Genomic DNA, 18,995 nt, shown 5'->3' on the forward strand with positions numbered 1-18,995 from the left:
GTGTTCAATGGTGTAACTTAATGAATGAAAAAAATATGTGAAAAACTGGATTATTTGCTGACTCCTCCAGCTGACGTGCCCTACAGGCAGAAAGATACGAGGGCCAATCTTCTCTGACATTTGAACACAAACATTTCACAAAATGAAACGCTTTTGCCGCCTCACAGGTTCATAGATGGAAAGGGAAAGAAGACAATCTACACAGTAAACGACACATTTTGTACTCTTTCTTTCATGAGACCAACATACGACAAGTCGACAAGGAGTTAAAGCACGTAGTACCACTAAGTTACAACTGAATTCCACATCTATAAAAGGAAGTTACAAGTGAAACATCCACTGACTTACACGGTGAGCTTTTACACAGGATTAGGCGTCTGGTAAGCATAATTACAGCTAAAGCACCACATGGTAGCTACGTACAAAAGAATGATTAAAAGGGTGCCTCTGGCATTTGACTGGCTGTTGCGGCATCCTACAGCCTGACTCGGACCCACTCGTACCGCCCATCCATGGGAGCGTCTTTGACGACGTCATAGTTGTACCTTCACCAAAAGCACAAGATCCAAACGTTACAAAACTGGTACAATTTAATCTGTTTATTTTTTTTTCAAATAATTCCTTGAGCTGAGTTGACAAAAACAAAATTTTAGTTGAAACCTTTTTTCCCCTTTGCCATAAAAAGTTTGGGCCACTAGCTTGGAGTTGAAAGTAGAAACCTCATGGGTGCGGACGTTCGGATTACGAACTACGCATAACACCCTTTTTAAACTATTTGAAAACTGCATTTTGAAGTTTAAAAAAAAAAGAAAAATTTCTAGATGTAGAAAATAATATACTTTGCAAACCTAGAAAAACCTCAACTCAAAATACCCCATATTTCAAGATGCACAGAAATAAATAAAAAATCTGACATCTAAAGTTGTGAACAGTGCAAATTTTCAATCCTCCAAAACCGTTCAGATTTTTTTCATTTTTGGTAATCATAGAATATAAGTTTACTACATATTTTGGATTGAGATTTTGTATGTTTGTAAAATCCAAATTTTCCCACCTCTAACTTTTTTTAGAATTATTTTAAAAGTGTGAATTGCGTTGTCTTTTTTTTTTAGTTTTGAAAAAACTGTGAATTGAGTTTCTAAAATTTTGTAAAAAAGCGAGTTGCATGTCCCAGCCATTTTTTTTTTCAATAAAAGCCCAAGACTCCCCAAAATTTTATCTGCGTGGTGATTTTGTTCAAATTCATACGCGGCTAGCACGAGCAGCTGGTCTTTTGAAGATAAAAAAAAAAAACAGGGCGAAAGAGAATCGCAGGGCAGGCACATGCTGACATGCCGCTCTAGTGGCTTGGCGTTTTTACTGTCTGCGACGCCTGCGAGTGTCAGTGCAACACCACACTGACAACCGAGATCTTCTGCAGCAGCAGCAGTCTCGTGTTAGTTGAGCAGAGAATTTACAGGCCCACTGCTGCTGCTGCTAGTGCATGGTAGCTCTATAAATCCTCAGCCCGAGCCTCGCAGTTTTCTCCGAGGAGGAACTGGGAAGCTAGAGCTGAGATGATGGGCTTGTGATGTGCAGTTTGCGCCGTATACTCACTTGGCCGCGAAGCTTCGTGCAACGCCGCTCTCCGCCGCGGCGAAGAAGGCCTCCATCTCCTCCTCCGGCGGCGGCAACCTCCCCTTGTTCGCCTTCTTGGGCCTGCACGCGCGGCAAGGAAGAGAGAGGAGAGAGAAGTCAGCTAAAGCGTCCGCGAAATTGAGCTCCACGGAAGGAGCGCAGTCAGGTTCTTTGTCACGAAGAGAAGAAGGCAGCTGGAAGGGAGGGACTGACAGGTCGGCGCCCGCGGCAATGCTGCTCTCGCGCTTGCTGCAGCTCGACGAGACCGCCGTCACGGCTGCGGCGGCGGCCGTGGCGGCCATGAATTTTTCTTTCTTCGCTCGCTAGCTAGCTAGCTTTCTCTCACTCTTTTCTTCCGCTATCTTTCTCTCTCTCTGTTCCGTTGGACGTTGGGTGTTACGGGGGCCGGCTGATGGGAATAGGGAGGAGATAACGATAGGATTAGGTGGGAAACAGTGGAGTGGAGGCCGCGCTTATGGGTGGTGGACGGAGGCGAGACTAGAGATTCCGATGGAGCAGTAATTAAGGGCAGCTAGCCAGTAGCCTCCGCCTAGCTTACGCATGCAGGTGAAGGAAAGAACGGGGAAGATGATTGGGATCGGACGGGAAAGGGAGCGGGAGCGGGACGTACGTGTCGCGCTGGGGCATGGTACGTGCTGGTGTACTTGCCATGGCCGCGCGCGCGGTGGTGGAGTGGGGCGCCAGTGCGCACTGTGGCCGCATGCGCGCGCCAGGCTGCCACCGCCAATGCGGAGCGGCCGAGCGGGGCGGAGTGCGCTGGGACGGGGAGTGAGCCCGCTCAACTCAACTGGGGTGGAAGGCGCGCGGAGCACTTTCTTCCCGGACGGTAATCTACCGTAGTAGATGCGTGCGCCATGGAGGGAAGGGATCATGCACAGCATGGTTGGGTGTCGTGGTGCGGTGGGGGTTCCGCGCGCGGGAAGATGCGCGGGAGATGCCCGTCGTCATGTGGGGGCGGGGCGGCGAGTTGGTTGGTGCGCTGGGTCTCGGCGGCGAGTGATCGGCCGGTCACGTGCCGATGTAGCCGTCGCATGGGTGACCGGTTGGCGGTTGCCACTTGCCAAGGACAAACCGCCTGGCTTGGACCTACGTACGCGCGCGCACAGGAGCTACCGCCGCATTGCCCAAACTGGCGGCTTCATTTCTGACTTTCAACCTTGCGCACGACAACCCTATAACTGTCTTAAAAGAAGCGGTTATATACATCATGTTGGCACAAAAAACAGACCCAACGGATGATAGATTTAAAAAAAAAAGATCCAACATTTTTACATCGCGATGCAAAATTTACAACGGACGATGCAAATATGTATCGTAAAAAAATGGTCGTGCGAGGCCACCAACGGCCACTTTGTCCTTTTCCCGCTCCCCGCCCATGTGAGCTCGATCGCGTCGCTGCCGGACGAATCCCATCCATGGAGCCCTCCTCCGGCAACTCCCAAGCCATGCCCGTCCCTTCCAGCCTCCCATAACTGTCGCCGCCCAATTCCTGTCCAAATCGAGCACCGCCGAGGCCGCGGCAGATGCAAAACCTAGAGCCTCCCTCCGCTGGCTGGTCTTCGCAGCGCCACTCCCAAAGCAGTGCGCCGAACACATCCGATGTTGCGCCGTTGAAGACAATGGGACCACAAGCCGCAAAGAAGCCCAAGACGGCCGGCTCCAAGAGGCCAACGTCGGCGACATCCGCGTCATTGCCCACCACGCCCGGTCCCCAAAGAAGCAAGAAGAAGGCCACAGGCGGGCATGGAAAGAATCCAACGACTTCTGTTGATAGCACCGTCTAGTTCGTGGCCCCGCCACCGCCCTCGCTTGCTGTGGAGGAACCTGCGTTCTCATACGCGCCGCCGACCGGTCGCAACATGGTCGATGAAATGACCCAAATGTATTAAATTTTCTTTTTTTTCCTTCATCAATTAAACAAAATCAAATTCATGAGTGGTGTTGGAAGACAACAAAAGGAGATGCTATTGTCCATGTGTGTTTGTCAAACTTTGTTGTTTGTCTATGTGTATTTGTCAAACTTCGCGCATATTTGTGCCTACGATGAACCATGATATCTTGCTGAACTAGATGACATGTTTGTGATCAACTTGATGATATGTGTGTGCTTGATCTTAATTCGTGTGTTATTTATCATATATATGATATTTGTTTCATAATATTCATCATATTTCATCATATAAGTTTGCAATTGCACATCACCCTAGGTGGTGATGTAAAATACATCATCTGTTGGAGCACATGTCATGTATTTTACATCATGATTCCGGAAAAAATCCAGTTGAGTAAAAACTGAAGAAAAAAAAGCTAAAACAAGTGATGTATAATTGGTTTGGTGATGTATAATATACATCATCTCCAGCAGATGCTCTTACATAGTTATAAATCTACTACTTCAACTTTTAGTTAGCACGTGTCGTGGGTTTAGCCAGAGTCAAAACTTTTAGTTAGCACGTGTTGTGGGTTTAGCCAGAGTCAAAGTTTGAACAAACAATATAAAATCTATAATACCAAATCTATAATATAATTTTTTTATGAGGAATTCAAAATATTGATATTGCATTCGTCGTCTGTTTTGTTCATCTTGATTGTGATCTCTGGTACCGACAACATCATCCCCGGCACGGCAAGCTCACTAGCTTGTCTCCGGACCGGTAAATTTACCTCCTGGGCAGCTTATTTCTCCATGTCCTCTCATCAAGGTGAGCCACAACTCATCTCCACCAATCTCTTCGTCCCTATTTTTTTCTTTGATACAGTAGTGCAGAACCGCCACCCCGGAAGGATTGGCGGTCAAACACGGCTGGAAAAACCAGTTGCCATCCCATGGGGACTAACACACACACGTTTAAAGAGAGTGAAATGAGAGAGGAAAGTGGTTTAGGGTTTAATCTGTGTCAAGGCGCCCAGAACTGACATGCCGGACAAAATTAGGCTATTGGGAGGCTGGCTGCAAGATATTTTCTGTCATACTCGCTCCGTCCACTAATGTAAGATATTTTTTTAAGAAGTGAGCCTAGCTCACTTGGTTAGGGAAGTGGATGTATAACCCAACCACCTAGGTTCAAGTCTCCAGGGATGCAAATTTAGGTTCTTATTATTTAAAAACAAAATCACTGTAGAGGCATCCCTTACTGTATTCCTTTCAAAAATAATGTAAGATGTTTAAAATATTGTTAAAGTAAACTAGATACAAACTAAAAGAATGAACCAACACACATAAAATAGAGATAAACAAAAGTAGGTGAACTTGTGAAATGGCTAAAACATCGACAATTACTTTTCTGCATGGAGGGAGTACAACCCACTAGCCCTATCGGGGAGCGGATAGAGTGCGGTCCAGTTCGGCCACACAACACTATAACGACCATGCCTTGCAAGCCCAGCAAGTGAAATCGAACACAAACATTCACAAAGATAAAGACTGCCCAACTGCAGACAGTGCTGCTGTGCTAACCAGTAAACAGCAACCAACAGCAACTAAGAAGCCGCCGCACAAAAAATATGAAAGGCACAACAGATGATGAGGAAATGGGCAAACAAAAAATATGTTTCCACTAATCCTTTGTGCTAGTACATAGTTTCATTACGCTTGAATTCTCAAATGGGGCAATCAAATCAGAATATGTTAGCAATGCTAACTAGGTTACAAGGATGAAAACTGGTGTATGATGTAAGGATCAATACGTTGGTCCATCACAGCTTGTAAACTGGTGTGATCCCGAGCAGATGGAAGCACTGACGCATAACAACCGCAGTCGCTTCGCAGAGCAGCAGACGGCTTGGCTCCTCTGGTGATCCTACCACCTGCGGAATTAACATAGGCAGTAGTTAAATCACATGAGCTAGGCTGCTGACAGGCTTAGCGCCTGGTAGGTGGAAGGTACTACGATGGAAACAGAGAGATGTGTACCTGACAATTGGTGTAGAACCTTGTGAACATTTCAGACAAGTTGTATAGGTATTCACACAGAACATTGGGAAGGAGATGAGTGCATGCGTCTTCAACAACCTGATACAGATATCAGCACATAAATAAATACAATAGGAGAACAAGATCCCTCCCAATTAAGCCATACTCCTCACTGACGTATTAAGTATTGATGATGTATAGTATCATACAGGAATTGTCTTCAGAATACATTAAGTGCCACAATACTCTACTAGTTGACTCATGGGAGCAGCAGGTTGCATGGTTAACAAATGAAAATGTAGGACTTATTTGTTTTGTTTATAAATTGCCCGTGTCACCTCCCAGGCACACGTACCCAGAATGAGAGGAGGAGCCAATGGATGGCAGCATTGCTCTGGTCCAGATAAACAAGAGGACGCCATGGATGGCACGCTGGTGCTTCTGCTGAGGACCAAGAAGGGCACAATGTTCTGGTACTGGGAAAATTTTGAACCAGGGTAGTGAGGCACACACATCAATGCAGCAACGAAGGAGATCGACAAGCAGCCTATGCTGTGTCTGCCTATTAAGGCCTCAACGGTGGAGATTGCAGAATGTGAAGTGAGGGATCATGATGCTGGAGGACTTCACAGGGCTGTGAGGAAGGAGAACGACATGACAAGCTCCAGCAAGCAGCTTATACTGTGTCTGCCTATTAAGGCCTGGACGGTGGAAATTGGAGAATGTGAGGTGAAGGATCATGGTGCTGGGGGACTTCCACAGGGCTGGCGGTACAAAGACAAACATGGGTGTCTCGTCTTGAAGCTGGACCTTGGAAAGATTGACCTAGAGAGCTCTGTCCCTACTAAGGGATGCACACCAACAAGCGACGTGCTCGGTGCGTCACTCTGCACACTTGATGTGGAGGGACATGATGCAGTGCCATGCTCACCATAGATGCCTTCGGCGATGCACATGTCTCTATCACCACTTCACCGATCCACTCTTTGAGCATGTTGGTGAAGTTGTGGGAAACAGGGATGGGGAGGTAAGCAAACTGCATGTCATGGAGCTCGAGAGAGTTGGTCAGCTGGAGACTTCACATGCCAGACATCATCAGCACAGGATTGGACTATGGGGAACACATGAACAGAAGAGAAATAGAGAGGGAAGAAATGTGGGGCCTGAAACTTTTGTTGACTGGTAGCCATGTAGGCTAAAAAGTTGCCACTGTGGTCAAAATACCTTCTCGTAACCTAGGACAGGGGGTTAAAATAAAAGGTCCTGATATTTGAGGGGGATGTGAAACATCAGGGGAGAGAGGGGGTGAAGTGGATTTATATCTCAAGTTTGGTGACACCTAACTTGAATACAAACAGCATCATATCAAGTGACATACACCTTATTAGAACCCAGAAAGATACTCAATCCTAGCACGCAACTAAAATGTTTTCTAATCTCTATGGTAGTATGGTCACTCACTGCTCAACAATATATGGGATCAAAGTTTTCAGTTGATTCTGGGTAAGTCGATCAAATGAATAAGTTTAGTTAATAGTGCCAACCATACCTCTGCAAAACGGATAAGATACAGTCCCAAGACGCGCTCATCTGGATGGGCAAGAGAAATCTTCCCATTCTGAGAACAAAAAAAGTCACAATTTAATCTGTGTCTGGTGGCCAAAATTAGCACATAAATTTAACAAGTATTACCATTTTTAGCTCTTCTACATCCATGTTAGATTTCCGTATAATGGAGCAAATACGAGCATGAGCATATTGAAGATAGACAGCAGTATTTCCCTGTTCACAGAGAAAATTGGGATGTTAATCAGTACAAGATTTAATACAGAACATAGTGTATACAAATGCAGTATTTCGGCAGTTGAGAACAGATAAATGGTGAAGAATGCCAAGATTGCCAAATAATTGAGCAAGTAAATACTGGAGTTTGGAAGTACCTTATCACTTAGCATCTGATCAAAGCTAAAGGTGTAATTAGTCAGTCTATTGTTCTTCAGATCTGCGTACCTACATTGAAGGTATAAACACGCGAGAATACTGATCAGATTAGGATTTAAAAATCTTTGTTATTTAATCTCAGTCCAACAAGCTTTTCTTTAAGGAAGAAAAGTCGATACATACTTGACAGCACCATATCCTACTGCCTTTGAAGTTTCCTCTAGTTCCTCATCAGTCCAATCAACAATTTTACCTGAACAAACACATGATCATATTTAACCAGGAAGGTTATTAAAAAAAGCAAACGAAATTCCATAATTATACCACATACCATTATCAGTGAGACGCTGTTTAAGTTCTGATTTACTTCGTGCTTTAGCCTCATCAAGTAGGTCTCCCAACCTAACAACCTCAGTACTACGAGTTCGGAAGCGCTTGCCATCTGCCCCAAGAACAAGGCCAAACCCAACATGACTTGTTTTCGGGAACTTCTTCTCATTTGGATCGGGGAGCCAACCAGCCATCCTAGCAGCCTGCAACAGAAGACAATATGAAATCCCACCAAAGCAATAAAGATCTAAAATGGTTGAACTATCAATATTACAATAACATGTTTCAGGCAGATAAATGATACTATGGTCTTGCCTTGAAAAACATATCAAAGTGCTGCTGTTGACCAACATCTGTTACATATATTATCCATTCTGCTTTCTCAACATTAAGTCGGTACCTTCAGTAAGGCAAAGACAAAAAAAAAGTTAAGTTCACAATCTATGTGAGTGCAACAAACCAGACTACATTAAATATGAAATGTGTTGACTTAGATTACAGGGAAAAAAAAGAACCCAGAAAGATGAGATATAGAAAAGACAAGTCAATTATTATTCAGTAACTAACCAAAGAGCAGCTAAGTCTGTTGAGGCATAGTTGAAGCCACCATCTCTTTTAACCACAATCAAAGGTATTTTATGACCTTCAATGAAAATTACGCGAGCACCCTCACTTTCCTTGATAAAACCTTGGTTACTCAATCCCTCCAAAACTTGTGGAATATAAGGATTATAAAAGCTCTCCCCCTGAAAGGTGAGTAATTAGCTTTGATTATCACCACAACCATAAACCAATAACCTTCTTGGGTTTCTTCCAGGGAAAAGACAGATAACATGTATATAAGCATTCAATGGCAAGTGATTGAACACAAGGAGATACACATGCTTTGATCAGAATGATTTCAGATGAACTACAACAGATTAAAAAAATGACTTAGACAAAGAAAGAGATATTTCTGAAGTCTTGCAAATATCTCCACACATATTAGTGGTAATATGAAAAGCACAATACATCAAGAGTTCAATATATTTCTCTGGCAAACTGATGCGTACCAATTAATAAGTGAAGCTAAATTAAATTTTTGGTGGCAGTTGTATTATGTCTGACAGAATCTTCTTCAATATGGTTCAAACGAGAGAAAGAAACTACTAAATCTTTTGAGGGAAAATTTCTAGTCAACAAATATTGCACAGATTTCAGTTTTACAAAGTACAATAATTCATTTTGCATAGGGCAAGAGGCAAACATTCTAGAAAAAGATGTCTTTGTGTTCATCTGAAGTCCAATTAACATAATTCGTTTCAAATTGCAGCTATATTCTGTTGATAGTTTTGCTGGTAACTTCTTAGAATATTAAATCAAATATCAGTAGAAAGTGATACTACCTTTTCCTCAAGTTGTACATCTAAGAGCTTGTAAACCTGGTCAAATTCGTTCCTGCTGATTTCACATATCTTTTTCCAAGCAGAGCGATATTTCTCCTCCCCTCCCTACATAGCATATATTGCTTAGAAGAGAATGAGAGAAGACCACGATCTTCCCAGACTCCACATATAAGAAAGGTCAACTTACCTGTAACCGAACGACAGCCTGTTGAGCCCTATCTTTAAATTCGGCATCATTATCGAATTTTTCTTTGGATGCTTTATAGAAAAGCTGCAGAAAAATAACCAAATGAAACGTGATCATTTTTTTACCAAATCAGAAAGGCTAACACAAAGCACAATAAGCACCTCTTTCGACCTTCGCAAGATATGAACATGCATGCACATGTAGAGGCAATCAGGCAACACATATCTAAATAGTATGCGCTTCAGAATATTCACAGTTATTTCATCCTGACTGTATGCTAATGACAACCAATTCAGATTTTCTGCTCTGCACAGCTTCATGGGCTCCAATTATTTAAAATTTAAGAAATGTAATTTGAAGGATTTTGAGGAAGGTTAGCAGATAACTGGATAGTAGCTGAGAACAAGCAACCAGAGGAAAATCCAATACGCAGCGATATGAAATCAAACACCATGGCCCTTACCCTCTCAAGCTAAGCGATACAAAAAAGGCAATCCAATTAAACTTAGCATTCAAAACAATAGCATCACATGCCTGCCTAATATGTTACTAGAATTGGTTAAGGCATAAACCACTACAGTGATAATACTGATGCATAGATTAAGCAAACCATTACAGCGAACTTGGCAGCCTTATATACAAATTATACTATAATAGTACCACCAATGCATGGAACAACACCTTACCTGGAGGTCACCAATGGCCTGGCTGCCAAGTTCCTCCCATTCCGGAAACTTTTCAAACAGAAATTCAATGAGCATTCCAAACTGCATGAACAAAGGCGAGCATAGTTTAGTACGAAAAGCAACAAATCCGTTAACTTATAAGGCCTCCATATCAGCAAACATTTTAGCAGTTACTAGTGCCTACAGAACAAGCAGAAGTAGACATTTCTGCTATTGCAATATACCAAGGCAGCAATTTCTCCAGCACAGCAAAAGTACACTTCCAATTTTTCCTACATAAAGTAGTACTCAGGAAAGCCTAGATACTAATAGTATAATATAACTACAAGGTTATGAGAAACGGTCAAAGAGATGATAGTGACTGGAAAACAAATTATATTGGATTGTGAAGTGGAAACAAGCTCTATTTTATCAGACTATCAAAGTACAGAAAACAGTGCAATAAAGCAAATCATAGGGTACTAGGTAGGATGTTCAGAATTCATGCAAAATAGAATCAATAGACCTTGTCACAAAGAAGCGCACGAGCTGAACCTTTTAATGCATTGATGTGTCCCAAAAAGGAAGGTACATGAATTTGGTAAGTGATGCAGGCCAAAAAAAAAGGACAACCTCACCGAGGAAAAAAGAAGTATGAGTTGGTGTGTATAACCGCATTGTCCATGAACCAAAATGGATTAGGCAGATTAAACAACCATACATCTATAATAGCAATTTTCAGCTGCGAGAAGCATCAACTAGTCTGTTACCTGTGTACCCCAGTCTCCCACATGATTGCGTCGGAGAACGTCGACATTTGAGAACTCAAACATGCGTGCTAGGGTGTCTCCAATGATTGTTGACCTTAGATGCCCAACATGCATTTCCTTTGCAATATTAGGGGATGAAAAATCAACCACTAGTCTCTTAACGGGCAGAATTGGTGCCCAAGTTTTGATACCATTTACAAGCATATCTTGTATTCTCTGCAACAATGTAGTTTATTGGTGATTAGCATGAAAGAATTATAGTGCCAATAGATGCAAAGCTTGCAGGTTAAACATGTAAAGCAGACCTTTGCAACCCAGCTGTTGGATAATACAATATTCACAAAACCAGGACCAGCAACAGAGGTTGATTCAATAACATCACCGGCAGGTAGGTTCTTGGCAATGGCCTGTGACAAATTCAGCATCCAATCCATGAAAAAGGAAAATAATGAACGAACAAGGAAATAATGGCAGCAGCACCGATCAAAAGAATGCTACTCCATGAGGTCTTCTTATAGTAAACCACCAGGACTCCAAAAGGATAGGATCGTTCTAACCTGTCCAATTGCATTGGGATTTTTGAAACTTGTCCCGGACCCTTTAACTTTTGACCACAATCCCATTGCGTTATTGCTGCATATGGCAATCACTTGATGAGCACATAGAAGGGATGCTATGATGGAGCAGGCACGGCAAAGAATCAATAACATACATACCACTGGTAGTCACCAAATTTTGTTGTGCAAACTTCAACCGTCGGTTCTACATCCACTTCAGGCACCGTTGCACGGAGTGACAAAGCCACTAAGTTGGAGACCTGCTGCTTGACACTCCCAGCTCCCTGCGCGGCACAGGTGCATAGCGATATGTTTGAGTTGTCACATTTGTCAATCAAATGGGTACAGGCAAAACACACATCCAATACTCACCGATTCCTGCACCTGCGCAGAGGCGGAAGTGGAGGTCTCGTCTTCCATGGTGGTGGAAGCGTAGCAGGAGCTCCTCAGTAGCCTTGAGGCGGAAGATGCTCTACAATAACCTAGCTAGATAGGCAGCAACAAAAATGAGAAAGCATGCCTAAATTCAGGCTCTATTTTTTTCGAGAATACAACAAAAAGGCTCTACGATTTCTAGCCACGAATCCAATAGCTACAACCTAAATCCTAGCATGTTCGTATGTTCAGTTGAGCAAAGTGGCCCCAATTCCAAAATCTGTGCATAAATTCCTAGTGCTCAACTCGAAACTACTGCGAACATACTGCCGCTGACAACTAGATTCGCGCAGAACAAATTTGGTTTAGCGGGGAAACTATATTCGAGCAGCATCCTAAACTCTGAATCCCGCACTAAGTCCAGTAGATAATCTACCATTTCCGCTAAATCTCCTGCGAACATAGGCACAAACTCTAAGCCCCATAAACCCCCGGATTCCCGCGGCCAAACCGGACCTCGCAACTCTGGGGGACGGCGCGGCGCCGCGGCGGTAGGAACAGCCGAAGCGGAGGCGGAACCGGACGGGATTGGGGAGGTGGACGAGAGGTCGCGGAGGAATCGACGACTCACCGAATCGCGGAGCGGCGCGGCGGGCGGAGACGAGGAGGAGTCGCGCAGGGGTAGGCGCCGCCACTGCTGCTGCTGCTGCCGCCGCCGTGAGTGCCCGCATATCGCCTCGTTCGCGAATAAATACTGCCCCACGCCGCCTGCAGCCTGCACGGAAAGGGCCAGGGTTTTCTTATCGTTTTTTTTTTTTTTTTGTGAACAGGGTCGACGCGTAGGCTCCAACCCTTCTGTCCGAGCGAGACCAGCGGGTAGGGTTACTGCTCGGTCGCCGCCGCCGCCGCCCTCCTTCCGGGACCCCGCCGTCGGTCGCCGACCTTGCCGCGTGGGTTACCTCTGTACCCGAATCGGCTCGCCGCCTCCCTCTTCTCCAGTAGCCGCCCGACCAAGCCTCCCGGTCGACGCCGCCTTCGGTCCTCCCGCCCCATCCCCGCCGCCTGGATCCACTCCTCCAGGGCCGGCACAAGTCGAGCTGCTCAGGCCCTCGTGCACCTGCTGCCCCGCCACCCCAATCCCCTCCCCTCCAGCCTCTGCAGCAAGCAAGGTAAATATGCTCTGAAATCTGGACGAAGTGCGCTTACTGCAAATTGCCAAATTATGTACTGTATATTCCCAACATGATCGTGGGTATGTGAACCCTTTGCGCAAAAAATCGTGTAGTCATTTTAGCTAGCATTTTGATAACTTTAAATAATTTTTTACATTAATATACACCAAAAGGTTCTATTATCAGTCAATTTTGCATTACGACAGACGACAGTAGCAAACTACAGTTGTCTCAGCATCCTAGGAGCATTTCGGACATTTCCCCAGCACACCAGCTCCCTCACCAGACCCAACCCATTGCTGATTCCGCCACAGCCTCAGCTAAAAAAAAAAGTCTCGGTAACCTGGCTGAGTCGTTCAGGAAGTACACAACTGAGGCCGACTAGCCGAGAAGAAGCGAGCGCTACGGCGAAAACCTTAGGCGGCTGTTGACTCAGTTGGGTGGCAGATGGCAGGCTGACACGTGTGGCAGGGGCTGGCTGGTTGGTGATCACTTTGAGCTGCGTGCACCTGGGCTGTAGGATTTCGCCGTGGACTGCTTGCAGATCCTGGAGGCAGCGTCTCAGGTCTTCCATTAGTCAGCTAATCCGGTACGCCTTGAACAATCTAATAATTGGCGTTGATGGTCTCTCTAGGAAAATTTACAAGTAGCATGTAGTGCACGAATTACTTCAAGCAATCTGTCCACCTGCAATCAGATGTAGAGATGTAGAAGAACTTTTGGCATCACTTCTTTCGACATTATTCATTACTGAAATCTGTGTTCAGGAAAAAAGGGGAAGAGTTTTTTTTCCTTCAGAGCCAAGTAAAGTTTACACTTTATGGGTTTTAATCAAAACCTGAAATTAATAGTTCTGTTCAGTTGGTTGTACACAAATTATCATATCATTTTGGAACTGGATTTTGTTTGGATAGGTTTATAGGAAATAGTAAGGGTCATTATTTCTTGCCAATTTTGTGAAAGAACCCACCGCCATCTTCTTTTAGTTGTGCTGTTAATCTGGTGATGGGCCTTGGAAGTGGTGTTTATAAGAGCATCTCCAGTCGCGTCCCCCAAACCGTCCCCCAAAGGGATTTGGGGCGCGCCGGACAGAAAATGCGTTCCAGCCGCGTCCCCCAAAGCCCTTTTTTGTCCGGCGCGCCCCTATACGGTGTCCGGCGCCCCGAGCCCGTCCCCGTCCCACAGGGGACGCTCCGGGGACGCCGGACACAACGAAAAGCGAGGCGGGGAGTGGCGGGGCCGACCCGTCAGCGGCACAATTAATTTAAACCTAACCGTCGCCTACCTCGCGACGGAAGTTATTGGCGCGCAGCCGACGGTGCGATTCCCGCGAGAGGCGCAGCGACGCGTCCCGTCGCGCCTAGCTCTGCGTGCCGGCGTTAATGAGCGCCACCGCTCCTCCGCCTCCCTCCGGCCTATAAAAAGGGGCGCCTCTCATCGTCCCTCTCACACACAAACCCTAGCGCCTCTCTCCCAAACCCTAGCCGCCACCATCTCTCAACAAGACTCGACGCTATGTCTGGTAGAGGCGGAGGCCGACCTCGCGGCCGCGGCCGTGGTCGTGGTCGTGGTCGTGGCCGCGGCATAGCTGAACGCTCGCCGTCGCCTCCCACGCCGTCGTCTTCGTCGTCGGAGATGGACGTGGAGCCGGACGTCCTGTTCGAGTTCGTCCACGTCCTCAAGGGCGACCCGCGCGGCATCCAGAGGCTGCCGGACTCCTTCGCCGAGTACGTCGGCGGCGTACGCCCGCGCACGATGCATCTGCGGGAGCATTCGTGCGGCTACTGCCGGTGGATCGTCAAGGCGATCTACGACGCGCGCGGCAAGATGTACCTCAACATCGGCTGGGAGAAGTTCGCGCGCCACCACAGCCTCGAAGCCGGCTTCATCCTCGTGTTCTCCTACTTCGGCAACAGGGACATGAGCGTCAAGGTCTTCGACGAGAGGCGCTGCCTGTTGTTTCTTCGCAGCGAATACGTGCACGGAGGTTTCTGCCTGTTCGCCTCATCGGTAGAACCAACAAGGGCACCATCCTCCCGCTGGATTTTCCAGTTTAGGTGACTGGGTGTGCCCTCGAGTGTTCTTTCTTAGCAGCGAACACAGGAAACCTTCGATGCACGGCCTAGTTAGGTTTAGTTTCTTTGCAACATTTTATATTTGTGTCCACGACGGTTCAAACTATGTATTAGTTTGTGGAAAACCACGTTCCCAATTATGTTTTCGTGTAAACCACGTTCCCAATTATGTATTAGTTTGTGGAAATTGAAATAAAAATGCCAGAAAAATTATTTTAAATGTTTGGGGGCGGCGTTTGGGGGACGCGGCTGGGGAGCGACGTCCCCCAAACGCGGCACGAACGAAACACGTCCCCCAAACGCTCGATCCGGCGCGGTTTGGGGGACGGTTTGGGGGACGCGACTGGAGATGCTCTAAGGTGCTGATTTCGGGCTGATCTCTGTTTCTTAAGTAACAACAGTATCAAATATGACATCCTGAAGCTTGTTCTTGATAAAAGGTGGTTTCCGAACATTGCATAAGGTGGAGAAATATTCCCATTTATTGGAGTGTCTTTTCTTTTCTTTATAGAAATCTATGTTATATATTCAGTATGTATTACTCTGCTTTGGGTCCCAGTTGTTTCTTGATGAAGTCTGACTAGGTTTAGATTGCATACTCTCTCCGTTTCCTTGTTTTGCTGAGTCCCTTTTTTACTTGCACAGTCTCGGTGAACCAACTTCTGCAAATGCTTCAAGGCAACAGCATTTCCAACCTGAACACCTTATATGAAGTTCTATCTGTGAGTGAAGATGCTACATATGACGAAATCCGTGCGGCATACAAGTCTGCTGCTTTAAGTACACATCCTGACAAAGCACAGACAACTCTCGAACCATTTGTGTCTTCCAGTGAGCAGCATGGGTTTTTTGGTGTACAGGAAGCATGGGAAATCCTACGGCATCCTAAATCTCGAGCAGAGTACGATAAACAGCTGCGGTCATCCAGACAGAGTATTGAAATTATTGCGTCCGAAATTGAGATTGATGATATGACTGTTGAAAGTTCCACCGATGGTGTTGAGCTGTTGTACGATTGTAGGTGTGGTGATTATTTTTCTATCACTTCTTGTGAACTTGGTGAGATGGGAATTTTGGTGGGTGAAGATGGGGAGATAGAACTGCAGGCACCTGATTCTGCGTCGATCTCTGTTGTTCTGGGCTGTGGCTCATGTTCTCTTAAAGCACGATTGGTTATAAACAAAACTTGAATACTTGTATTTACCTCTGGCTGTGTGTTGGTTAGCAAATATTAATTTAAACAAGTTACATCCCTTTGTTTTTCTGGAAGAATGCACCTCTGCTCATCCTTAACATAGTGTACTGTTAGTTTGTTCATTCTTTCTTCGTATATTAGCACCTGATGGTTGTAATGTGAGAAATGGTGTGGTTGACAGTTGTGCTCAGCTAACCAGCTTTGTCAATTCTAACCGCTTGGAAATTAAGGTGAGTACTGAGTATATGGGTTGTTATCTGTCCATCTTCTTTCGTGAAAGCTGCTTATTGCTATGACTTTATGCTCTTACAGTCGCTCGTTCTGATGTTACCTGTAACAGCTAACTAAAGTGAATGCATCTCATTTCTTTGACTTGGATGACTTCTGTTCTCCAGTCCCTTTTTTTTTAGATGTGTTCTCCAGTCCCTGGAGTCCTGTCCAACAACTGAAAAATCCTAATCAGTCGCCGTCCTTGATTAATATTCCAATAGTACTGGACCCACAAATAGAAGGCGACTAATTTTTGGGTCTGCATCGGCCGACTGAGGGCATCTCCAGCGGCGCGACGACATTTTATTGTCAGAAATGACCGTTTTTGTCCGCGTGTCCGTTTGCGTTTGGGGTGGCTCCAGCGAGGCGACGCATTTTTTTGACGTGTTTTTTTTCCTCTTCTCCATTTAAACATAGTTCCAAATATTACATATTGGAACATGATTTTACACAAACTAACACATACTTTGGAACATGGTTTACATAAACTAATACATAGTCTGAACCATGGTTGACACAAATAAAAATATTTAAAAAATAAACCAGTTGTGTTGATTCCCGATTGTTCGCTGCCAAGAAAGAATATTCGAGGGCACACCCAGTCACCCAAACTGGAAAATCCAGCTTGGGACGGTGCCCATGTTGGTTCTTTCGAGGAAGAACAGGCAGAAACCTTCACTACTGGCTTCGTCTGGCCGTAGCCATATTCGCTGCAAAGAAAGAACACTCTAAGTTTTAACTATCGGTGTCCGAGCCGGATTCACCAGTGTGGTAGTGTCTGCGGTAGGCTGTGTCGTCGAACACCTTGACGATCATCTCGTCGTCCCCCTCGTAGAGGAAGGTGAGCTGGCAGTCGGCCTCGACCGCCTCGCCAGCCACCAGGACTCGCCATGGACTTCCTCGCGGGCCTGGCTGCGTCGCAGGAAGAGCTAGGCGGCGCTACGGTGGAGTTTGTGGCGGCTAGGGTTTGTTTGGAGGAGTGGATGAGGAAGAAGAGCGCGCGCCCTCTTTATACAGGCTGGAGGCAGGCGATGGCCATGGGACGCGCGTGGCGTCGCCATTAACGTGGTTGGCGGAGGTAGGCAGCGGGCGCTCGGCAGCCGAGGCATCGCCATTAACGTGGCGTAGACTGCCGAAGCGACGCAGCGGCGCCAGTTGCTGACGCGCTTGAGAATACGCATCGATGCAGGGTCGCTGCCAGGCGGGCACGACGAAACGTTCGCTAGATGCGAGCGGACACTTTGCGCGTCCGCGCAGCGTCCGCAGAGACGCATCCTAGACGCATAATTTGGATCAGGTTTGCGTCACCGCGGATGGCTCGAACACTTTGCATCGCCCCGCTAAGGTGATACCAGACGCATTTTTTTTGACTCGACGAAACGTTCGCTTAGCGTCCATTTGCATCACGCCGCTGAAGATGCCCTGATGTCTATCGGGCATCTTAATGGAGCGCCTAATTGATAAGGAAACGACAAGGACAGGCCTGTCTACCTACAGAAGACCGCTGTTCCCATTTAATCGACGGTCCCAACCCGTAAGCTACTCCGGGAGCCATCCACGACTCAGCCGCCGGCTCTGCTACCACCCCATAATACCCTCGACAAAAGAGCGTCCTTAAAGAGATTTGGAGCGTGCCTGACAAAAAAGAAGTTTTCAACCGCATGTTTTAAAGTCTCTTTTTTTCGATGCGATCCAAAATGGTGTCCGGCACCTCGAGTCCGTCCTCGCTACATATGGGACGCTTCGGGCACGTCGGACACAACGAAAGAGGCGAGGAGTGGCGGGACCGACGCGTCAGCGGGTCGGGAGCCTAAAACTCCGTCGCCTCTACCTTTGGTCAAGCGACGTTAATGGCGTTCCAGATTTCCCTGATGGCGCAGGGACGCGTCTCGTCGTGAATGGCTGCGTGGCCATCCGCGCCGGCGTTTATTGCGTCCAACGACCCGTTGCCGCTTCGTTTGCCGCCGTTGTACATTAAGAGCGCCCCTGCTTCCTTCCCCACCCCAATATATCGCCGCTCCCAAATATCCTCTCCCTAGCCAATGTCGTCGTCCTCCCGAAAGAACGCCGCGGCGAATGGCTTCGGCCGTGGCAGCCTCACCGTGGCGGAGGCGTGGGCGCTGTACCGCGCGGGATATCCCATCCCGCCGGACATGCGCCTGCCAAGCAGCGGTGGGTGGAGGATGGCCATCAACGGCATAGGCGTCTCGCCGCCACCGTCGCTGGACACGGATCACTGGAGGGAGGCGATCAGGACCCGGCGGACTCGCCTCACCGCCGAGGAGCGGGCGGATCCAACCTGGGCGGCCACCGGCAACGACGCCTGGTGGGTCGCCTACTTCCAAGCGCAGTACGACATCGAGATGAACGGAACAGCTGGAACAAGGATGGGCGCGTCCTCTTCTGGGGCGTTCCGGGGCGGACCCTGGAGAACGTCATCCACAACGGCGCTCCAAGGTTGGAGAAGCCGTCCACGCCGCCACCGTCTCCCGCAGCGCGCTGGCAGCCCAGGAGTACGTCCT

General features: G+C 46.8%; 3 protein-coding genes across 5 annotated transcripts; 1 reads left to right on the forward strand and 2 right to left on the reverse strand.

The window, feature by feature from the left end:
• Positions 1-198: 198 nt before the first annotated feature.
• Positions 199-2,041, reverse strand: LOC127301864 (cyclin-dependent kinase inhibitor 6-like). The gene is made up of 3 exons (XM_051332145.2): positions 1,831-2,041; positions 1,597-1,698; positions 199-545 (listed from the first exon to the last, which is right to left on the reverse strand). Exons 1-3 carry the CDS (start codon positions 1,917-1,919, stop codon positions 476-478), a joined length of 261 nt encoding a protein of 86 aa, XP_051188105.1. The 5' UTR covers positions 1,920-2,041; the 3' UTR covers positions 199-475.
• Positions 2,042-5,170: 3,129 nt separating this feature from the next.
• LOC127301865 (arginine--tRNA ligase, cytoplasmic) lies at positions 5,171-12,548 on the reverse strand. Of its 2 annotated transcripts, none has more exons than XM_051332147.2 (18): positions 12,393-12,548; positions 11,759-11,868; positions 11,546-11,670; positions 11,387-11,462; positions 11,135-11,236; positions 10,830-11,045; positions 10,081-10,161; positions 9,395-9,478; positions 9,208-9,312; positions 8,390-8,568; positions 8,138-8,222; positions 7,824-8,025; positions 7,676-7,745; positions 7,492-7,561; positions 7,244-7,333; positions 7,101-7,169; positions 5,552-5,650; positions 5,171-5,445 (listed from the first exon to the last, which is right to left on the reverse strand). In XM_051332147.2, the coding sequence occupies exons 1-18, from the start codon at positions 12,490-12,492 to the stop codon at positions 5,335-5,337; spliced, it is 1,974 nt and encodes a 657-aa protein (XP_051188107.1). In that variant the 5' UTR covers positions 12,493-12,548; the 3' UTR covers positions 5,171-5,334. The 2 variants fall into 2 exon arrangements, with proteins under 2 accessions (XP_051188107.1, XP_051188108.1); XM_051332148.2 differs by having other exon boundaries at positions 11,759-11,872; positions 12,393-12,546.
• Positions 12,549-12,564: 16 nt separating this feature from the next.
• LOC127301868 (uncharacterized) lies at positions 12,565-16,272 on the forward strand. Of its 2 annotated transcripts, XM_051332152.2 has the most exons (3): positions 12,565-12,930; positions 13,381-13,522; positions 15,654-16,272. In XM_051332152.2, exon 3 carries the CDS (start codon positions 15,677-15,679, stop codon positions 16,196-16,198), a length of 522 nt encoding a protein of 173 aa, XP_051188112.1. In that variant the 5' UTR covers positions 12,565-12,930; positions 13,381-13,522; positions 15,654-15,676; the 3' UTR covers positions 16,199-16,272. The 2 variants fall into 2 exon arrangements, with proteins under 2 accessions (XP_051188112.1, XP_051188111.1); XM_051332151.2 differs by lacking the exon at positions 13,381-13,522 and having other exon boundaries at positions 12,566-12,930.
• Positions 16,273-18,995: the final 2,723 nt, after the last annotated feature.

The sequence above is a fragment of the Lolium perenne genome, chromosome 5 (genome assembly GCF_019359855.2).
Source record: "Lolium perenne isolate Kyuss_39 chromosome 5, Kyuss_2.0, whole genome shotgun sequence".
In the NCBI taxonomy this organism is placed as follows: Eukaryota; Viridiplantae; Streptophyta; class Magnoliopsida; order Poales; family Poaceae; genus Lolium; species Lolium perenne.